General features: G+C 45.0%; 2 protein-coding genes across 4 annotated transcripts in view; one reads left to right on the top strand and one right to left on the bottom strand.

Moving 5' to 3' along the window:
* Nucleotides 1-4,091, top strand: part of RASSF2 (Ras association domain family member 2) — a 39,125-nt gene extending 35,034 nt beyond the window's left edge. For all 3 annotated transcript variants that reach the window (XM_074346965.1, XM_010972732.3, XM_045508528.2), the window contains exon 11: nt 129-4,091. In XM_074346965.1, the coding sequence (XP_074203066.1) occupies nt 129-198 (70 nt within the window). In that variant the 3' untranslated portion in view covers nt 199-4,091. The remainder of the gene's footprint in view (nt 1-128) is intronic.
* Nucleotides 4,092-14,789: 10,698 nt separating this feature from the next.
* Nucleotides 14,790-19,982, bottom strand: PRND (prion like protein doppel). The gene is made up of 2 exons (XM_010972733.3): nt 19,904-19,982; nt 14,790-17,997 (listed from the first exon to the last, which is right to left on the bottom strand). The coding sequence occupies exon 2, from the start codon at nt 17,984-17,986 to the stop codon at nt 17,450-17,452; it is 537 nt and encodes a 178-aa protein (XP_010971035.2). The 5' UTR covers nt 17,987-17,997; nt 19,904-19,982; the 3' UTR covers nt 14,790-17,449.
* Between the last annotated feature and the right edge of the window lie 3,002 nt (nt 19,983-22,984).

The raw sequence follows: 22,984 nt of genomic DNA on the forward strand, positions 1-22,984 counted from the left end.
CTTTGCCAGACTTTCTAATCATAGTAAAATAATCTAGTTTGGAGTGAGCCCCCTCGGTAAGTGACAGGGAGAGTCACGAGGAGGGATGTGTTGCTTTCCGCTCTCCGCTGCAGCCGTTCTGTCCCCAGGTACACCGTGCTCCGGCTAATGATTCGGCAGAGGCTGGAGGAGATAGCCGAGACCCCAGCCACAATCTGAGCCACAGGAAGGAGGGGAGCCAGGCACTGTTGGGGCCGTTGACCTGAGAAGACCCACAGGAAGCTGCGTGCCTTCCATGGAAACGTTTACATGCAAAGCTTTCCGGCTCCCAACTCGCCATCTGCTGCCTGGAGGAGGAAGGAGAAGCCGGCAAACAACTCCCCATCCTGATTCCTCACTCAAAAGGACTTCCGATTTTTGTTACAAGGAGAACCCGAAATGTGTGTGTCTGTGTGTGTGTGTGTGTGTGTGTGTACACGTGTGTGTACACGCACATTCGCATGCCTATCTGATATATTCACATGCAATTAAATTCCAAGCAACCAGCACAAGTGCTGTGTGTGGGGCTGGCAGACGTGGCGCCCGTGGGCAGGAAAATCAGAGGAGTCACCGATCGGAGAGGTTTTAGGTTGAAGAAAAGATTTCTCCCCTCAAGTACCAGGGAGCAGCCACACAAGTCTGCCTATGTTAGAAGGGGCAGGGGGTTTAGCAATCTCACCATTTAGGGTATTTATACATTCATAGATTCTCCCTGTATGCCTTGAAGGATCTGCAAATTAACCAACTAACGCACCAGACCCTCGGGGCAGGTCTGGTAGAAAGAAGAAGATAAACCATCAGTGGGGTAGATGCAATAAGCCCGCAAGTTTTTACACTGGAAACTTTGATTGTTTTAAATAACAAAGACCTATGTGATGATCTATGTAGGTGCCAGGAAAGAACGGATTTTATCTCCGTTCTTGCCTCCTGGGCCACCTCTAGGGACAGGAGGGCAGCCTGACGTTTCTCTCAGCAAGCTGCTGACCCCCACTCTTTGGCACCTCCTTGAGTTGAAAGAAGTGTCTTATGAAACAGGCCTCACTGGTTTGAAGGTGGCGCTGACAGGCTAGCGAGGCCAGGGCCTGGCCGTGTGTGGCTGAGGGGTCTCCCTACGTAGTGAAATGTGGAGGCTCCTTGCAGAAACAACAGGTGCCTGTAAGCCCAGCCCATTTTCACATCATCAAGGGGTCTTCATGCGCTTGGAGTTGAGGCCTTGTGTTTGAAGTCGAGGCTTTATACTTTGCAACCACTGGATTCTTGCATGTCGCCCTCACGTGTGTATGGAGATGGACTCCAAGAGTGAAGGCTCATCCTGCTGCTGGCCAAGTGTGGGGCTCAGGGGTGCCCTCTGGGCTGCCCTGTGAAAGCATGTAGTGCGGATGGAGCTTCTCTCTCAGCTCCTCTGAGCAGCCGCCTGGGTGATCTTTAGAGCAGACCCCAGTGGAGGGGGAAGGGCAGGAAAAGGCACTCCCTGGTGGCCCCCACTGGAAGATTGCCAGTGGCCCAGCTCCAGGGAAGCTGATGCCATTTGAAGAAGGATGGACAGATGCTTGAGCAGCGTGCCTGGCTGTGGAGGTCAACCCAGCAGGACCAGGAGCTCCTAACAGCAGGTGTCTGAGCCTTGCTGGGACAGGGGAGCTCCCCCTGTCTTCTCCACTTCCTCTCCAAAGAAGGTTTGGAATGCTGGGTGGCTGAGGAAAGAAGAGTCACTGATCTGGGCCTGCGGGGAAGGCGGGCCTCTGCAGCAGAGCTGGTGCCGCCTGAGGCACCCTTGCCCCCTACCTGCCCCTGTGGCTTCCATGGCCTCTACATGGCTCCCAGCTGTGCCTGGCATTTTGCCAGGGGTCCCTTAGCAAGCTTACTTCCACTGTGGGGAGCTCTACCAACCTGTGGGCATGGCCAGGAATCTGCAGGGCCCTGGTCTCAATCATACACTTCAGTGGGCTTCTGCAAAAAGCACAGAAAAAAACCCCCAAAAAAACCGGGGGCCCGGGGAGAGGCTTTCTTTGTTAGAGATAGGAAAGAGCAGTTTTGTGAATGCAAACATACTTCCTGAGTTTTGCATTTGCGAAATGGCTCGGAAAACGTTTCTTCTGGTTATTTTAATTTTGAATGTTCAAAGCCCTTTTTTGGCCCCAATAATCCTCCTTGGGTGGCTAGGGAGAAAAGTTTCCACAAAGCAAGTTACTAATGACTAACTTATTGGACAGCTGTTTTGGGTTATCAAAGTTCTCTTTAATTTGCACTAGCACTGTGAGAGTGTTCAATACGAAACGCTGCAGAACGTCGGGCCTGCCTGATGGCTTCCTGAGAAAGTGATATTGAGGTAGACTTGGCTCTTTAAAGATGGGGGACTGGGACTGAGGGGAAATCATATCTTACACAATACATTCCACCTAATGCAGGCCGCGCTTTTCCATTTTGGCTCGCCCTGTCTAGAGATCTTTTCTCACATACAAATAACCCAATCAGGGATTTTGGAAAGGTGCTTTGAAAGAGCAGCAGCTGAAATAGAGACACTCCGCTGTGATGTGGAGCCAGATTTTCTCACTGGTATCACATGGCCTTGCAGCTTTGAACTCCTGGACTGATTTTGTATGGGTTTATGTAATTGCGTGCAATGAACCTGAAATCGTGCGATGAACAAAAGGCCAGTTTGTAGGTTTCTTCCTCACTTGTGAAAAGCAGCATGGCCACATCTGGCTTTCTTTTTCCAGGGGCTTATGTTACAAGCTGATCAAATGAAGGAAAAACCTAAGTTCATCTGGTTGGGAAGGGTGTCTGGTCCCCCAGGTGATGAAATTAAGCACAAGGTCACATTCTTGGTCATTGCATTAGTGGGAAGGTGATGAGTTAAATTGTTGAGGGGGGGAGTGGTTACCTTGGGGAGCAACTGAAAAGCACAAACAATAGGCTTGCCTTTGCAAACTGGTGAGGAATGTGCACACTGGTCTCCAGTCTTGTGGACTTTGAGTTGAGGTTGAAGCAAGAGGATCTCAGATTAGCCACCCATCCCGGTGACAGTGGCTGAGCCCTGAGGTTGAGGTTTTGTTCTGAGACTTCAAGGAGAAATGTTTTCATGCTTGTCTCCTCTACCAGAACAAAAACAATACTCTCTCCAGAGATCTCCAGATAAAGACGTTTATATTCTTTGCAGATAAGACTTTGGGCAGTAATGACAAAACAAAAACCCGTTCTCCCGCAGCACAAAAATGTCTTGGCAAGAATTCTTTTCTTCAGTGTTGGGCTGTTACTGTTTTGGTGTGAGGAGGATGGAAGGAGAAATGGACCACAGAAGGGCAGGAAGCTCCCGTAAGAAAAGAGAAGCTCTCTTTCAAACAAATAAACAAAAAACCAAACTATTTCAAAGCTCTGTAGCATGGAGAACATGGTACCACAGATAAATACCCAAGAGAGAAATTTCTATATGAACAAAGGAATTCCAGTGTCTCATAGTGACCACATCCTGATGTGAGGACTGAAGGAGGAGAGAGAGGAAATCTTGAGCACCCTGAGGCAGTGCACACTGTCAAGTCTCTACTTAAATTGTCTCACACGAAGTCTTCCTGTTGGAGGCAGATGAGATGAGAGATGATCTCCTAGAGAGATAAAAATAGAACCAAATGTGGCACCCCTTCCTTCAGACACAATTGACAATATTTACCCTGTCCCTGGAGGTTACAGCGCTTTCTGTGTTTTACCCAAGCACCAGACATGGACAGACTGTGAAGGGAAAGCCTCAGTTTACCTGTGGAATTTCCTGGCAGATCGCACACCTGTTTCCCAGGCTGATGGTTTCTGGTGGTTTACTGCTAGTGTTTCTTAAGCGTTTCCCGCCTTGTTTTAGCTCTGTGAAGTTTTTTTTCTCTTTTTTCTTACTCATCACTTGCCTTTCAAGCAATGGTACATGACCTGGTTCCATGTTTGGTTCTGAATTTGTAAGCTGATGTGTTTAGGTATCTTAATGTAACTTGACAAGTCCTCAATAGGGAGCTGTGAATTTCTGTAACATTTTGATATGTTTTAAAGCACCTGACTTAGATCTTGTTGAATAAAGCACTTTTCAAAGAGAAGTCCCCCGTGGATGGGTCTGTGTGTGTGTGTGTGTGTGCTGTGTTATGGGAGGGTTAAGGGTGGAAATGTGAAGGAGACATGTTGATTTTCTTCCCTCAGAGTTTATGGTTTGAATGGGCTCAGACTTGGTTCTAATGTTCCAGACAGGGAGTGAAATGAGAACATCCCCTATAAATCTTGCATTCAGGCCCTGGTGGAGCCAAGAATTATATTAACAGCTGGGGGCAGCTGTTCAGTGAGGCTGGATTTTTGTCCTGACTATCCTTGGCTTGTTGGGCCCAATTCAATGACCTCCTTCTTCTAGGATTTGGTTTTCTCATCTGTAAAAAGGCCAAGCCTCTGTCAGGGTTTGGGGACCTGGGGTTGCCTCTATTGGAGACAGCCCCCAGGGGATGCCAAGCCTAAAACCTTCAGACTAGGGCCTAAGTTCCACCCTATGGTGCATGGAAAGTATGATTATTAATTTTATATTGGCTAGGTCATGGTACCCAGATATTTGGTCAAACACTAGTATAGGTGTTACTGCGATGGTGCTTTTAGATGAGATTAACATTTAAATCAATAGACTTTCAGTAAAGCAGATTATCCTCCATAATGTGGGTGGGCCTCGTCCAATCAGTTGAAGGCCTTAACAGAAAAACACTGACTCCCCTGAGGGAGAGGGAATTCTGCTGCCAGTCTGCCTTTGGACTTCAGTTATAACACTGGCTCTTCTCTGGGTCTCCAGATTGCCAGCCTAGCCTGCAGATTTTGGACTTGCCAGCTCCCACAATTGCGTGAGCCAATTCCTTAAAGTAAATCACTTTCTCTCTATATATATCCATCTGATTGGTTCTGTTCTTCTGGAGAACTCTAACACAGGGAAGTTATATAGTTGGTTCATAGCATTTAAATATGTGATTGACTGTTGTCTTTCTAGGACATCTGTCCCTGGAGTTTAAAGAGTGACCAACATAATTTGGTTTCTAGATAAATGTAGCAACCAAGACGAGGTTTTTTTTTCAGCAATGCTGCCAAACAGTGCTCACATATATTTAAAGAGGGAGAAAAAATTTGGATAAATCACTGTTCCCTTCAAGCATGGTTTTGATTTCCTACATTTAGATTTCACTCTAAGTAGTAGCTCTTTAGCTGCTAAATTAACTGAGTGGAACAGATGAGCAGACAGTGAACACTCGAAGACAGTGGGTTTTTGTACTGTACAATATGTGCATTAGGCAACAAAAAACAAAAGATAAATGGTCTGTTTGGGGTCCTACCAAGACCCCAAATCAGGCAGTAAGCTTTATGTAAGTTGAGAGTGCCTTAAAGTCACCCAGCAAATACTAATAGCCTTCTGCCAAAGGAGTTGGAAGTTTTTGTTTACTTTATGAAAACAGATTTTCTGAAATAATTTGGTGGTATCTGTTTTAGGTAATGGAGCTATTACTGAGTGGAGTTTGCTGTGAGCACAATACTATACTGTGAAGTTTTGATTCATTGAAGTAAGTTTTTGTTGGAATGTTTAGATGCAAACAAATCTCCTGAAAACTGAACTAGGATAAAACTGACATTGCTCTTTTCATTTTAAAACCAAGCAAAATAAAAATTATTTGTTAAGCATATAATTATGTAAGTATGTAAATTAACTTCATATAAATAATAAGCTATAAATATATGCTGTATAAATACCTAAGTTAACTTTAGATGTTTTAAAACTATGGGCTCATTGGTAGGTGCTGTATGTCTTGGCTTGCTCAGGACAATTCTAATTTATTATGTCTGTTGCTCTAGTGTAATTATCAATACCACCCTTTTGCTCTAAAAATTCCCAGTGTGGGTGATAAATATGGTCACTCTATGTATTGGCCAAAAAGCAGCTTATCACAATTTCAATATGTGAAATTTTTAAGAAAAGCTGTAAGTTGGGAGGGGCTTGCAGATGGCAGAATAGAAGGATGCTAAATTCACTTCCTCCTACAAATACATGAAAAATACATCTACATGTGGAACAATTCTCACAGACTACCTACTGAACTCTGGCAGATCTTTTCTTTCACATTTACTTTTTTTTTTTATAGAAGTATAATAGATTTATAATGTTGCATTAATTTTTGCTATACAACATAGTGATTCAGTTGTATATATATAAAATATATATTTCCTTTTCATATTTTTTTTACTACAGGCAGTTACAAGGTATTGAAAATAGTTCCTTATGCTATACAGTAGGTCCTCGTTTATCTATTTTCTATATAGTAGTTAGTATCTGAAAATACCAAACTCCCAGCTTATCCCTCCACCTTCCCTTTTCCCCCTGGTAACCATAAGTTTGTTTTCTATGTCTGTGAGTCTGTTTCTGTTTTGTAAATAAGTTTATTTGTCTCACTTTTTTAGATTCTACACATAAATGCTTTCATTTGGTATTTTTCTTTCTCTTTCTGGCTTACCTCACATAGAATGACAGTCTCCATGTCCATCCATGTTGCTGCAAATGGCATTATTTTATTCTTTTTTATGGCTGAGTAGTTTTCCATTTTATGTATATTCCACAACTTCTCTATCCAGTCATCTACCTATGGACATTTAGGTTGCTTCCGTGTCTTGGCTATTGTAAATAGTGCTGCTGTGAACACTGGGGTGCATGTATCTTTTTAAGTTAGGTTTCAGCCAGGTATATGGCCAGGAGTGGGATTTCTGGATCATAAGCTTATATTTCATTTTTTAAGGAATTTCAATACTGTTTTCCATAATGGTTACACCAAATTACATCCCCACCAACAGTGTAGGAGGGTTCCTTTTCTCCACACCCTCTCCAGGTTTTACTGTTTGTGGACTTTTGAATTATTAAAAACAGCCCTTGAAACAAAAATATTAGACAGGGATGCTCCCAAATAAAACCAGCCCCTCAAGACCACATTAGATAACTGTTACTCCTAAATTCATAGAGCTAGAGAATAAGTAAAATGGAGAAGCAGAGGAACCACTCCCAATGAAAAGAACAAGAGAAATCCCCTGAAAGAACAAACAATAAAATAGACCTCCAGGGTCTACCAGAGTTCTAAAAGGAGATGATAAGAGCACAGAAGGAATTAAGAGATACTGTTGATAGAAATGCAGATCATGTAGAAAGGAACTAGAAACTATAAAGTGGAGCCAATTAAAATCAGAAAATTCAATTGCTGAGTTGAAAGACAAGCTAAAGGCAATAAATAGCAGACTAAACAATGCAGAAGAACAAATAAGTGATTTAGAAGATAGAATAATGGAAATCACCCAATCAGAACATCAGACAGAAAACCAAATGAAAAAAATCAGTAAATAAAAGCAATGTAAGGGACCTATGGGATAATACAAAGCTTGCCAATCTATGCACAATAGGGGTCCCAGAAGAAGAAAGAGAAACAGTGATTGAAAACTTATTTGAAAAAATTGTGACTGAAAACTTCCCAAACCTAAAGAAGGAAACAGATATCAAGGTACAGGAAGCACAGAGGGTTCCAAACGAGATGAATCCAACCAGACCTACATCAAGACATAATTAAAATGGCAAAAATTGAAGATAAAGAGAAGATTTTAAAGGCAGCAAGAGCTTGTGCAATGAATAAATGAATATCCAGGTGTACCCTAAACACAAAGACCTCAAAACACCAAGACCACCAAGGCTAACAACCTCAAGGTCTTGACCCAAATTCTTTTAACAATTGTAATCCCTATAACCCCCCTAAAATGACTTTAGATCATCCCAAACTATTGAATGGCCACAAATCACAGCAAATGGGCCATAAACTACTGCAAATGACTGTAAACCCTTTGTGATCCTGAACTCCCTGAAATGGCCTAAGACTTCAAACAATTTAAAGACCCTGAAGAGGCATAAATTAATTAAAACGACTTTAAGCCCTAAATGATCTTCAGTGACTTTAAATAATGCCAAACGATACGAAACATCCTTAAAAACCACTAAGTAATCTAAGTAGAAGCTAAACCATGGAAATCTCTAACACATCTTCAATATTTTGACTCCTAAATGATCCTAACTCAATACATAAAATATCCTAAATGAAGAAAATGATCCTAATTCTAAGGTCTTTAAAAAATCCAATTATTTTAATGGCTAATGTGTCTAACAATCCTAAAGCTCTAAGGACTGGAAATGGTCTGAAATAGCCCTGCACCATCCTAGCAAAGAGATTCTTGGGGGAGTCTTGTTAAGATGTTGATTCTGTAGATCTGGGATGGGGCTTGAGACCCTGCGTCACCATCAAACTCTCGATGGTACTGATCCACACATCACACTTTGAACAGCAAGGCTGGCTAGCAGCCACAGAAGCCTCCATGGCCCCAAAGGATCCTAAGAGAACTAAAACTACTCTATATTTTAAAATGCCTTCAAAGATCTTAAACAAAACTAAACCCTAAATCCTAAACAACACTGAATATTCTCAGCTTTCTTAAATGATGCTTAAAAATCCCCAAGTTATCCCAGGTGACCCTAAATTAACTCAAACACCTCTAAAGGACCCCAAGGGCCACCATTGACTCTGAGATCTTAAAATTTACACCTTTCTAAAGCATCTCAAAAATTCAAATTTGCTTTAAATGACTCTAAACTCCTTTAGCCCAAACGGCCATAAAAGATCCAAGAAATCCTAAATACACTTAAATTCCAGATTCCCTAAACAATTCTAACTGGTCCAAAATTATCCCCAACCTAAATTAACCTTAAATAGTTTCAGTGAAGCCTAGATCTAATGTGCCCTACTTTCTCTGTCTCAATGACATTAATGCTAACAACTTTAATGAACTTGACATTAATGACTCAGACTCAGCAGTCCTAAACCCTAACAGGCAATGGAGCAGACACCTTACTGATTACCCCAGGGCAGAAGAGGACTCACCTCTTCGCTGGGTAAAGTTACAATTCATTCCATTGCCACCATCGTTGCACCCACATCCCCACCATTTCAGCAGTGGGGGGTGAAGTGCAGGCCCTTATCCAGTAGGGTACAATCCTTCCCCCTCAGCTAGGCACCTGGATGCCTCAGGGCCCTGGAAGCTGGGGTGGCAGCAGAACATTCTCTCCTGAGGTCTGATCAGGGGAGTGCCTCTTCTCTGCAAGGAAGGTCTTGTAGGCATCTGGCTACGTGGCTGCCCAGAGGCCCATCTGGTCCTTTTCATACCAGTTACTCTTTCCAGACTGGCTACACATTCTAGCACCTTCAAACCAATGGCTTGGGTCAGCTCTGACCTGTCCGGGTTCAGGTCTAGATCTTGACCTGTCCAGAGCTAAGCTCTACCTCCTACCCATTTGGAGCTTCTGTCAGGACCAGTAGGGCCATTTGGCTCAGGTTGAAGTATATGAAGGGCCTTAAACACATGTTTTTAATGTCATCACTAGATGATATACAGTAGTGTCTGGGTTTGGGTTCCTCCAGAAGTTTTTTATCAAGGTAAAATCTACATGTCTGTGAAATGCACCTATCTCAAATGCACAGCTTCAGGAGTTATGACAAATGTAAATATACATGCAGCGATGCCTCAATTAAGATACAGCCCTTCCTTCTAACCCTGTTATCATACTGCCTTGTCTCAGCAACTCCACTCAGCTCTGTAGGACAGTGTCTTGCTGATTGGTTGGCTGTCTGTCTCCCCCCTCTAAAATGAAGCTCCCAGAAAAACAGATCTCCTCCGTCTCCTTCACTGCTGTATTCCTCATGTTCAAGGCATCCTTCTCTGTTGCGCTGAATTAACGAATGCTCTTTTCTATTTGTCTGAGTACATAGCCCTGATGTCTAATACTGCAGACTCACCCAAGGGAGCCTATGGGCTTTGGCATCGCCCTCTCCTTAGTGGAAAGGGAGTCAATATGCAGGTAGAGCTTGGGTAAGTAACACTCTCAGTCTCTGGGCCTCTGTGGGAATGAACTTGTCACAGCTCTTTCCTCTGCTTCATGCTTCCTCTGCTTCATGCTCTGCCTGGTCACTTCCACAAACCCCACCGGCCCAGCCTGAGAGGCCACCTAGGAGAGTCAAGGTTAGGGTGATCAAAAGTAGTTCAAAAGCCAAGTCATTCTTGTTAACCTCAGAAGTTCGGATGATGCATGAGTGTGGGAACTAGAGTTTGTTCAGGCAGAATGTCCTGACAGATACTTTCCCCCAAATCATTAAAGAAGGTCTTTAAAAACCTATCTCCGGGGGAGGATATAGCTCAGTGGTTAGAGTGCATAGCATGCACAAGGTCCTGGGTTCAATCCTTCGTACCTCCAAACTAAACTAAATAAATAAACCTAATTACCCACCCCCCGCCCCTGGCAAAACAAACAAACAAACAAACAAAAACCCTACCCCTATCTCCAGGAGGTGGTAAAGGTGGAGGCAGAGGAGGAGGGCGACGCCCCCTGGTGGTACCTACTGGCTCTGTGACTCCATGAAGATTTCACGGTCATTGCCCCATCCGGGTATTAGCTGACCACCCTGGCTCCTCATCCCAGACTCCAGCTCTGAGAAGGATTTGGGGCTAAAAAAGACGAGCCAGTTTCTCAAACTGGGTGAATATGATGGCTAATGATAATGCGAAAAGCGAACTCTGCGGAAGTTCTAGTTCAGGGTCGTTCACGTCTGGCGCCCTCTGGTGGTCCCGACGCTGTCCTACGCCCACTCCCCCACCTCTCGCGAGCAACGGTTTTCCAAAGTAGGGTCAGGAAAAGACTAGACTACAAACCCCCACTTTAATTGAAAATTTTAATTAAAAAAATTTTTTTAAACAGTGACACTGTGACCTTTGTGCCCGTACTTGGTTAGTGTGTCAGCCCCGCATCACGCGGCATAAAGGGGAAGGGGCACCTTGGGGGCTTATGAGAAGCTCACACACTGGAGAGGCTTCTGGTCACGAATTCCCTGGCCTCAGTGTTTGAGACACAAAGCTTTTGCCACATCCCTCGTGTGTTTTGATGCTTTCTGAGCCAGACTGCGCTTGTTCAAATCCTCATCCTGCTATTATGAGCCCTGGATTACTCTCTGCCCCACCTCCACTTCTCCATCTGTTTAATGGGGATAACATAAGACCCATCTCATAGGGCTCAGTCTTACAAGACTGCCTGCTCCCCACTCCCACTTCAGAAACCAATCTCAAGTCCAGGGTGTCACCTGTGCTTCTGACTGACCAGCAATAGATCTGAGGTTCCAACAACCCGCTGCTTGGACTTGATTAATTTACCTAAGTAGCCCACAGAACTCAGAGATACATATTACTTACGAGATTACCAGTTTACTACAAAAGGATATGACTCGAGAACAGCCAGATGGAAGAGAAGGCAAGGGATAGGAAAGGGTATGGAGCTTCCATGCCCTCTCTGAGTGCATCACTCTCCCTAAATCTCCACATGTTCACCAACTGGGAAGCTCCAAACCCATCCTTTGGGGATTTTATGGAGGATTCATTGCATAGAGAAGATTGGCTGAGTCATTGGCCATTGGTAATTGATTCAACCTCCAGCCTCTCTCCCCTCCCAAGAAATCAAGGGGTGGGAGTGAAAGTTCCAACCCTCAATTCAAGGTTGGTTCCCCTGGCAACCAGCCTCCATCCTTAGGTGCTTTCTAAGTTACCTCATTAAGATAAACCCAGTAGTAGCTGAAAGGGACTTGTTATGAATAACGAGACTCTCCTTTCACTGCTATGGCTCTAAGGTGATTTCAGAAAGTGAGGACAAGAGACTAAATATTGTAACAAAAGATGCTCCTACTTTTCTTATTGAGTAAGAAATTCCAACGGTTTGGGGAGCTGTGAACCAGGAACCATGGATGAAGACCAAATATATATGAGAAATACATTCTGGTCGTCTGAATGACCAAATATATTGATACAAAAGAGGCAACAGGCCCAAAATGGAGTCACTTGTGCTAAGCCTGTGTCACCAAATTAAGACTTAATACCTAACTTACAGTTTCAACCTCTCCTAGGTGTGGAATCTTAAACCAGTCCATCTGGAGTTATCTGGTCAGCACTAGTGAGATATCTGCCTGACAGACACCCCCTAAAGGAAGGTGACCTTGCCACAAGCAATCCACTTTTTGCTGGTAACTTTCTTTGATCACTCCTTTCTGTCTATAAGTCTTCCATTTTGCACAGATCTTTGCAGCTCCTTTCCATCTGCTAGATTGTGCATCTTTTTCAGTTGACAATTGTTAAAAGATAAACTGAGGCATGTTAAACATTTTTAGTTTATTTGAGCAAAAATTGATTTGAGGGGGAGGGTATAGCTCAAATGGTAGGGTGCATGCTCAGCATGCATGAAGACCTGGGTTCAATCCTTAGTACTTCCATTAAAATAATAATAATAATAATAATTAAATAAATGGACCTAATTACCCCCCCCCCCCAAAAACCAAAACAAAAAGTCGATTCAAATTAGGTGGTATCCAACAAAGTGAGAGCTGCGAGTTAAGTTTTATTTGAGGTGAAATGGGGACTACAGCCTGGGAGACAGTGTCTCATGTAGCTGAGGAACTGCTCCACAGATGTTGGGGGAAGTCAGTATATATGTGATTTTGGTGAAGGGGGTACGTGCAGTCAAGCACACATTTTGGCAGAAGGTTGCCGCTAGTCACGAGGAGCAGACATCTCCATTCATGATTTTAGTACTTTTCTAGATAAGAGAAGATACAAGGATTTGGGCTCATAAAATCTTCTCCTGAAAATATCTAACTATATTGTCTGAAGGCCTGTTCTGTCATTTCCCCCCAGAGCACAGGGTTCCTCATTCCTGCTCTCCATCCTGAACTCCTCTCAGGGTGTCTTGAAGCTCAGTGGCTGCAGTGGCAAGTGACTTCATCCTCATAGAGGCAGATGGCAAGTGACAATTTTTAGTTGGCAATGATCTGCTCCCAGCCACTGCCCCCCCCCCCCCATCCTTGAACCTCCCACCCTCGCCCACCTCCCTCTATGCAGGGAGACCAGCTGTGTTGGGTCCTCTGGCCCTGACCTGTTTCCAGCTTCCTTGAGTTCCTTTCTGGCCTTTTGTCAATTTCCTTCTTCAATGTAAAGCCAAGCCTATTGGAGTTAAAACAATCCGTATTGTTTAAAAGGCAATGTTTTCCCACAAGTATTTGGGAATTCCAAGGGAAGACTGGTGGCAGGGTGGATGAATGGAGATAAGAAATTCAGACCAGCTAGAGGGAACCATCTTGGAGAAGCAGTGACACTTAGGTGTTGGAAGATAAACTTTTCTAAGGGGTCAGCTCTGGGCTGGGTGCAGCTGCCAGGGGGGTCCTTTTGGAAGTTCATGGGACCTATTTCAGTCTGAGGACTTCCATGGGCCCAGGTAAAGGCTCCCGTTTGCCAAGAGAGACAGCTGAGTGTTTTTCTGGAGCAGACTTTCCAAGGTCCGGAATGGGTTTAGCCACGTCTCACAGACATAGCACTTTATTCCCATTTTGCAGGGGTCTGTTGTTCCCAGTAGAAAGGGAGTTTGGCTCCGTTCTTTTCCACCAGGGAAGCTGCATGCCCAAATGAAGCTGGGTCTCCTACCAGCAGCGACGATGAGAGAAGAATGAGCCCTGTGCTGGGTCTGAACGCATGGCGCTCGGGCAGAAAGAGGGGACACGCAGCGGCTGGCCTGAGCTGGGCTTCTCAGACGTCTGCACCTCCCCGAGCAGGGTCTGGGCTTTCCATTGGGGAGACTGAAACTTGTCATGATGCCACATCCGATGTCTTCTTGATTACTCGCCTGCCAGGTCTGCTCACTTGTCACTGCCTGCATGTGGGCACATGGCCCCACTGTCAGCATTTAAGCTGAGACTCTGGCAGACTCCAGAATCTGCCACACAGCAACACGTGGGCATCTTGGGCATCCCTCGCCAGCCACATACAGGACATGAAGAAAAGGTAAAGACAGAAGATGCGGCCAAACCAAAGGTGCAAAGTAAAGTCAGTTACCTGTTATCAGAAGTCTTGAGGCACAGAGAGTGGGCAGCTCAAGACAAACCCATGGCCACTACCTGGGACACACCTCGTTAAGACCAGAGGGTTGGGTATCCGAATTTTGCCAGTCACATCCTAAGCCAGCTTGGGTGGGAGGGGCTTCAGGGAGACGCTGATTGTCTGTCCAGACAGCTCAGAGGGGAGGAACAGTGTGGGCTACGTAAACCGTGTGCTCGATTCCTGCTCCTCTGGACTTGTATGACCTAGAGAGCACGGTTGCTGGAAAGCACATACTTGCATTTCTTATTTTTCTAAAAATTAATAAAAAGGCCAAGACCAAACATCACGCCACGCCTGCCCTGACTGTTGCGGAGTGTGGAGTTGTGCAAACCCATCCTCTGAGCTGGAAGCCTGCACACACCCCGCCTGCTTTCCAGGCTTCTCATCCGGATGTTTTGGGCCAAGTATCAGGTCCAGGAGGGAAATTGCTAACAGTTTTAGGATTTTCAAATGGTCCTTATGGTCAGAAATTTGGGGGAAGCTTTTGGAGTGTCATCTGTAAAGTAGAGAAGGTGTTTAAGCACCTTTTGTAGAAAAGGCAGTCACTCTTACCTGAATGACACAGAAAGTCCTACAAGTCAGCGCTGCATGCTGCGGGTGGGAAAGCGAATTGCTCCAGCTATGTAGGGACATACTCTAGTCACGCGTAGAAAAATTTTAAGTTGCATACAACTTTGTTCCAGAAATTCTGCACGTTTAAATCTGCTCCACGGCAATAATAGTAACGGATTGCAAGGTTGTATGTACAAGGATGTTTATTGTTTGCAGTGGCAAAAAGCTGGAGACAACCTGAAGGTCCATCAACAAATGATTACATCAGTCAAGGTCTATTTCATGATATGGCGTATTATGCAGCATTCGAAAAGGACAAGTTAGCTAACTAGCTAGTGGTTGCACTGGGGAGAGGGTCACGATGCCGTGTTAAGTTAGAGAGGCAAATTGCAGAGGAATAAAAGTGAGGTATATGGTTATGGTATTTTTTAAAGGAGTAATCAAACTAAAAGCTCTCCCTTATCTATCTGAGCACAATGAAAGTGTGGCTATGTCTCAGGCAGGGAGGAGGGTGGTTGGGGAAAGCAGAAGGGGAGGTAAGAACCCCAAATCATAGTAAAATGAAAAGAGCAGAGAAGTTGAGCCAAAATTTAGATTATAAAAGCTCATTTACATTATCACTGCAAATATGTACATTTATATATGGAAATGGTAAGGAACAGGAGGTTATAGAACACCGACTTAATCAGATGCTGGGATTGTGGGCAATGTTTTGCTTCAGCTGTCTGTTGTAATTTTAATGTCACTTTTACAATAAACTTCCATTTAAAAAACTGAGTGCTCAGAAGGGACAAGAAATCAATGGTTGATGAGATTATTCCCATTTAAAACGACTCTGTCAAGAATAATTCAGAAACCTCTCACAAGGTCTTGAACATAGTAGGCACTTGACAACCCTCGGCTACATTGAAAAACCAGACTCGTGACACCGTGACTTGATCTCGTAATTCACAAACATAAGCAAGAATGTTCAGGCACATACAGATTCAATTAAAAGCTTCCTAAATCACTTTTGCATTTGAATCACTATGTCCCCATTCACTAACACGCCCAATTGAATCTAATTTCTGAAACTATTAATGAAATGAGAAAAGACAGCAATGATAGAAAACGTACTGCATCATGGCCTGAGTGTTTTCACATAAGAAATGAAGTCGTTTTGCTTGTGTGGCTGTGTGCGCCCTTGTAAGGAAGCTCAGGAGAGCTGGGACTTGAAACGTCGACATCAGCCTATAAGTACGTGTTCTTTTCTGTCTTTATTGATTTTGCTATCATGTTTAAAAAGCTTGACTTGGAAGAAATGAGCTGTATGTGTTCTGCACTTTAGTCCTGGTCTCTGATCTAGAATTTACCAGGACTGTGGAAGAGAACAGTGCGAAACCACAGGGGTGAGGTGTTCCTCCTGTGCTGAGTCCGGGCAGAGAAGGCGGCTCCCCCCGGCTCCACCCACCCCCGCGTCCTCCACCCGCTTTCTGTGTTCAAACCTTTCAAATGTATCCTTGAGAAGAACACTGAGAGTAGCGGAGACTCAGAACAAGAGGTACCATTATCAAAGCTCACGTTTTAAAATGCTTCTGATAAATCGTCTGACAACGTACATTTTTCCCCCTCTTACAGACTATTGATATTCAGCAGCTTTCATCTCCAAATATGGTTCCACAATTCTTGGTGGGGTCTCTGAGCGTACCCTCAGAGGGCCTGTGCAGGCATCTTAGAGCATTAGCTTCATTATTTTTTGTTTAAACTGTATTCATATTTTGTAACATATATAGTTTAACAAATAATAAATAGTAAGAGGTGTATCTGCACTTGATTGCGGCATGCAGGACCTCTCCGATCTCCCTAAAGTCATAGTTTCCTTTTAATCTTTCTTTTGGGGAATTATTTTTTTGAAGCGATAAGGGACTCACAGAAATGATGACCCCCTGCCAAAGTGGCAGTGAGGGAACGGTTAGAGGTCGTGTGGAGTACCTGTGTAAGGGAGTCTATTTAAAGATGCTCATATGCGTGTATCTAAAAATATGAGCACAGGGTTGGGGGAACATTAGAAAGCCAACATGGCATTTAGAAATAGTTTCTTAAATACATGGACTGTTTCAGGGATGGGAACAGCAAATATTTATACTTCTTGTGAAAAGCAATCTTTGTGCCATAGGCACACCCCACTACAGATCTTGTCCCCTGGGTCATCTGCTTGGCAGTACTTCCTTACAAGGAATTAGGGGACTATGTCTAGCTTTTATTTCTGGTTTAGCTTAATTCCTTTATTATATCTTAGTTTAGTTAAATGAATTAAATACTTAACTTCCATGTAACAAGCTATCAAATACATGGCCATCAGCATCAGTCTTCATACTCCCCAGAGGAGGACTGTCTAGAGCAGGAAGTCTGGGGTTAGGCAAGCCAGGGTCGAACTACGGCTCTGTCACTTTCTACCTGCTTTCCTACTTTACCTCTTGGAGCCTCAGTTTCTTCATCTATACAATGGGAGTAACACCTACCTCTAAGAGTTGTTGGGAAGTGTCGTGAAGTGCTTGGCAGGTCCCTGGTACATTCTTTTATCTCCTTACCAAACATTTATTGCATAATACGGTGCCAGGCACTCCACCAGGAGCCGAGAATGGGGGTGATGAACAAGCCACCCTCAGGCAGAGCCTGGAGGGGAACTTGATGCCTGCATATTTATCCAGGACAACCAAGTACCCAAGTGAGTGAATGCTGGTGAGTGCTGTTTGAAGCGCTGAAGAATCACTGCTCTTTGGTACCTTCAGAACACGTGGGGTTTTGGGGCTGGGGGACAGGAACCAGGGTAACTCGCTGGTGGCGTGTCAGCCTGCTTGCCAGCTTACTTCACAACAAACCAAGTGAAAACCAGCAGGCAGAGCATCATGGGCTGGTCCACAGTGACCCGAAGTCCTGCTCCCCTTTCCGACCCCAAATCGCAGCGCTTGATGGAGCAGAGCTCCCTGATCAGCCGCCACAGGACCCGCTGGTAAAGCCTGTTGTCCTGTTTCTCGCGGGACAGCTCCTCCTGGTTGGCCGCCTGGGTGGCGTTGATGCAGCTGGCGACAAACTTCTCCCTGGTGACGTTGGCCCCCGAGCAGCCATCGTAATGCACCCCATCGGGGAACTGCCAGTAATTGGCCTCATAGTACCTGTTGCCCTCTGCTCCGAAGTCGATATCCAGCTTCCGGCCCTGCTTGATGAAGGCGCCGGGGCGCAGCTCCGCCGTGTAGGCCTCGGTGGCCTGCGAGGCGCTTGGCAGGGGCCTCCGGTTCCACCTGATCCTGTGCTTGATGCCTCGCGCCTTGACGGCGGAGAGCAGGCTGAGGAGCAGGACGCAGGCGAGGGCCAACCAGCATCCACCCAGATGCTTCCTCATCGTGTCAGAATCTGCAACAGCGAAGGCCGGGGCGGTTAAGTCACCGGGGATGGGAGGTGGGGTGGTCCCAGTCTCCCCCGCCCCTTCCCCCGAGGGGGACATTGGAAGTGAGGAGTCGCATCCTCGCGCAGTTCACGTTTTCCTGAAGCAGAATTGTTTCCCCAGGCTTAGGCTGCACAGAGTTAAGTCAATACCAAGTTTCTTGCTTCTGCCTGGAATTATATCCATTCGGGATGGTGATCTTAAGTTTTCTCTCAGACAGAGAAGAAGCTGGGACAGGCAATTTGAATGCTTATGGCTATCACCTCTCTAGTCTCACCCCTGGGACAGTGTAACCCGCCCCCAGCTGGCTTCTTATCCCATTTCCCACGTCCCAGCTGCTGACATAGCCTAACTTAATCCTCACGTGGGGTAGGTGCATTATTATCCTCATCTTATAAAAGTTGTACTGGGATTCAGAGACGTTAAGTATTTTGCCCTGGGCCACACAGCACTGGGTGGCAGATTCAAACCCAGGTCTGTCTGAATGCTGTTCCCGTGTGCCCACCACCCTTCTGGGCTGCTGGAGAGCGTCCTCTGACTCATAGGGCATGGTGGGTGGCCCCGAGGACCCCTACGCTGAGTGAATAGCAGGGCTTGGGAGGAATTTTAGAGGAAATGAGGTGGCAGGGAGGACAGGAGGGCATGGGGAAGCACCCAAGGCGATTCCAGGGCATCTGAAAGGCTGCTGCTGACCCCAGGAAATCTCCCCTCCCCAGTCCTCCCGAGTAGTTTGTCACATCTGGTTCCTGGAACGACAATAGCTATTGTGGAAATCCACCTCCCAAGGTCTGCTGTTCAGGGCCCTCCGGCACCTGGACCTTTGTCCATGCAGATCAGGGGCACAGGAAGGGTCACTATGGCTTGCTTAGGCTGTCTCCTGGATGAAGATTTACGGAGTCCACCAGTGCAGAGCTGAAGGAGTTTGAAAACTTAATTTGCTTAAGGGGAAGGGTATAGCTCAGTGGTACAGTGTGTGCTTAGCATGCATGAGGTCCTGAGTTCAATCCCCAGTACCTCCATTGACAAATGACTAAATAAATTAGAATAAGTAAATAAATCTAATGACACCCACCCCCCAAAAAAAGGAGAGGGAAAAAATGACTAAAACAAAACAGAAAGTTAGCTTACTTGGATCCTAACACATCCTCCCTGCAGTCTTCCTGAAAGTGATCAGTAAAATCACTGTGTTAAAATGTTAATGTTAAAATGTTCAACTCTAGCGTGACACTGGTTCTTACATAGAAAAAAAAAGGCAACGTGCAACCTAAGTGCACATCCAGGCTCCTCTGGGCTCCTGCAAAGAGGCCTTTGCTGACCTCTCCTTACTTGCTGGCACTACCTAGTCACTGTCCCAGGGTGGACATGAGCATACCAGGCAGCAGCCTGAGTATCCAGGCTTCCAGCATCACAGCCCTCACTGCCCGTCTGTCACAGTGAGCTCAGACAAGTTTCTCCAAAGAGATCCAAGCGGGAAGCAAACATCCCTTAATCTTCTAAACACAGACCACACCCCATGTCACCAGCCCATACTCCTTGGTAGGAGAAATCTTAAATAAAAGCAATAGTATAAATTACAGGTGTATCAAATTGAAAAAATAAAAGCATAGAGATCTGGAGAAAGAAATTAGTCTTCACAGGCAAGAGCTTAAAAGCAAAAGAAAATCCCAACCAGCCAACTCGAAAATAGCATTTTATTGTAGCACCAAAACACAGACAGCAACACTAGTGATGTTTGAGCATTCTCACAAGTGTCCCCTGACTTGGGACCCATCTCAGGAGGTAGGAGTAAAGAAATCACTGCCTGGTTTGCAGTCTGATTAGAAATGAGAAATTCTGGCCAAAGAATCCACAAGCACACTCTGCCCCACAACGTACCTTGGGATTGCTCTGGGAGTGCCGTTTGCCTCTAGAGCCACGGGCGCACTGTCCTCCTGCACACACTCCTGGGCCCGCCCAGCTATGTAGGAGCTGCGGGGGGAGGTGCATTCCTGCTGCTTTCCAAATATGGGAGCCCTTCCCTCCCTGGCAGGACCAATCAGGGGCTCCCGAGGGCTTCTTTGCCTTGAGAAGGATGGACCCTCATATTATTCTTTGCTAATAAACACCGTGTCCAGAAAGACTGGAGGGGTAACTTTTATTTATTTTGCTTCCTTATCAAAAATATTTTAGACTTACTATTTGTGGTTTATGATGATGGATAATTTAAAGGATACAAATGAACAGCCAGATGAAGAGGTGCATAGGGTGCATCGAGAAGGATTCTAAGTACAAGAATTCCCATGGAGTTTGAGGTGCCCCACTTTCCCTGAATGTGGATGAATTCACCAACCTGGAAGCTCTTTGAATCCCATGCCAGGAACTGGGGACAAACCAAATAGTACCACAAAAGATGCCCCCCTCATGCCTGTCACTCAGGAAGTTATAAGGTTTTAGCAGCTCTGTGCCAGGAACAGGGGATGAAGTTCAAATATATATTTCTTATTCTATCACAGCATCACAGCTGTACAGACAAGTGGCTGCATCTTCCAAGGAGTCTGGTTAAGGCTATTTTTAAGACTGATATCTGGAGAGGTGCCTTTTAGAGTGAAATGAGAAGTGTTAGGAGGAAAATGCTTTTCCTTCAATATCTAGAAGAGCGTGCTTCAAACAAGTCTTGCGGGATATGCATACTGTCCTGCACCTAAAGACCAGTTTCAGAAGCAAAGGGACCTTTGCCGGGCATCCTCGGTGGGAAGGGTTGTGAAATCAGCGGAACCACGTGACCCACAGTCCAGACCCACAAGGAGTGAAAGATTGTGTTTCCATGGGGCAGCTTCCATGGGAAAGCAGGGCTAATGTTGGGTGGAAGACAAATAAGAAGACTTGAAAGCACTTTGGGTTGCTGGGACATGTGGGAAAGCTTGAACCATTGGATTGTTTTAAAGGCCAGTGAGTTGAAGATTCATGGAAACCCAGGGGACAGAGACAGATGAAGATCAAACCAACCCCTGTGGGGGATGAGAGTGGGTTTCCTCAGAGTTCTCTGGGTACCCAGGCCTGGGGAGGTGGAGTCCTGGAGGGTCTGTTCCTCTTGGCACAAGGGACTTGCGTGCAGTTATCGGGTGAACGTACAGAAGGAAATTTCTCAGGTGTCCCTGTTACAATCATTACTGCAACGCCAAATCCCTAGTGAATTCTGGAGGTGACACTGGAGCGAGATTTACCTGTAAATAGAATGTAACCTTTACCTTGAACATGACCCTATCAGTGTTCTCCAGATTGGCTTTAAAGCCCTTTTCTGAATCACATTGAGAAGTTGCTGCTGGGATGACCAGCAGATGGCGCCAGAAGAGTTTACAAAGACTTTTCACCCTTGTGGTGGGAAACCCCAAATTGAGAACTCTGTCCCTGCAGGGCTTTCTCTGCTCTAGGCGGATTTTCGACCCTCACGTGGGGTCTTTCTTTCTCTTCTGCCTTTACTTTTTAAATTTACTCAATTTTCCTCTCTTAAAAAAACTTTTTCTTCCTAGAATCATAGACATTTTTGTTTTGTGAACACACACACTATTAGTAGTGCAAACTTAGTATAAACTATTTTCTACTTATATATAAGTATTACAAACTGTATTTTAAACTTAGTATAAACTATATTTGCAAAATGCAGAAGAGAGGAAGAAAAAGACTCAACATTTTGCTACCCAGAGACACGTTAGTACCATTTTGTTCAACATAGTAGATGCTTAGGGTAATAATCAGGGTTTGAGATATTTAGAGCTGGAAAGGACTCAGAATTCTTTAGTCCGGCTCCTTCACACTGTAAGGTCATGGGACCCAGATCGGCCCAAGGTCACCCAGCCAGGAGGCTGCCCTGTTCTGAACTCTGTGTACTGTCTTCACTAATCTGGTACAGTCACCTCCAGGCTCATCCAGGCCCTCTCCATCCTCCTTTTCTTTGCCCAGAGGGTGGTGGGAGGTTGGTTTAGAGCTGATGAGGTTGCAGATTCCTCTTGTCAGCGAACAAAGGGCTGTTCTCAGAGGCACAGAGGAGTGTGGAAGGCTGTGAAATTGTTCGAGTAGATGGGAGGAGATCTGGGAACTGCAAATGATGCAAGAAAACTGTTAGCTGGATGCACAGAGTGCAGAACTACTCTGCATCTACCTGACACCCGGCCCCAAACTATAAAGATGAACAAATAGCCAAGGAATTAGTAAGAGAGCATTCATTTCTTCCAATGAGCTGAGAGACCAGGGCTGAGGGGACTGTGCCTCCTGACATTGCCAATTATATTAGGAAAATAATTTATTGTAGATCATCTTTGAGAAAACTGGCAGAGTGAGACATTGCACAGGGCTGGGTGTCCCATGATGCAAAGGACTATGACAGATTTCTCTTCAACATGAATAATAGAAAATTATGTGGATTGAAAAAAAAAGCAGCAGGGAAAGACTGAGTTTTAGCATGCACAAGTGGATCATTATTATATCAATTCCTCATTTGATTAGACCTTGGACATTTTGGAAAACATCTGGAAATAAATGAAGTGATAAGATAGAAGATGACATGCAAAATAACTGTGTCCAGAAAGGTTCGTGTGTTTAGGAAGGTCATCCACCACATCTTGGCCTCTTGAAGATTTATCGTGTCTGTTACATGCTTGGATTATGTTGTGCCAAGGAAGGGAGAGCGTGGAGACGGATAAGGCAGCTAAAGCAGCTCCTGGACTAAAGGCAGTGAAAGAATTGAAGTGTGTTTTGGCAAATAATCCTGATTAGATAGCTGTGTAGTTGTCTAAACAGCCAGACTCAATTGTGTCTTTTTATTGAAGTTTACTATACATACAGAAAACGGAACATATCCTAAGCGTACAGCATTATGTATTTTTACAAGCTGAAAGCACCCATGTAACCTGCACTCAGATGAGAAGTTGAACATGACAAAGCCCAAAGCCTCCTGTCTCCCCATTGGGTCCCTGCTCC

Source organism: Camelus bactrianus, chromosome 19, assembly GCF_048773025.1.
Source record: "Camelus bactrianus isolate YW-2024 breed Bactrian camel chromosome 19, ASM4877302v1, whole genome shotgun sequence".
NCBI classification, from domain to species: domain Eukaryota; kingdom Metazoa; phylum Chordata; class Mammalia; order Artiodactyla; family Camelidae; genus Camelus; species Camelus bactrianus.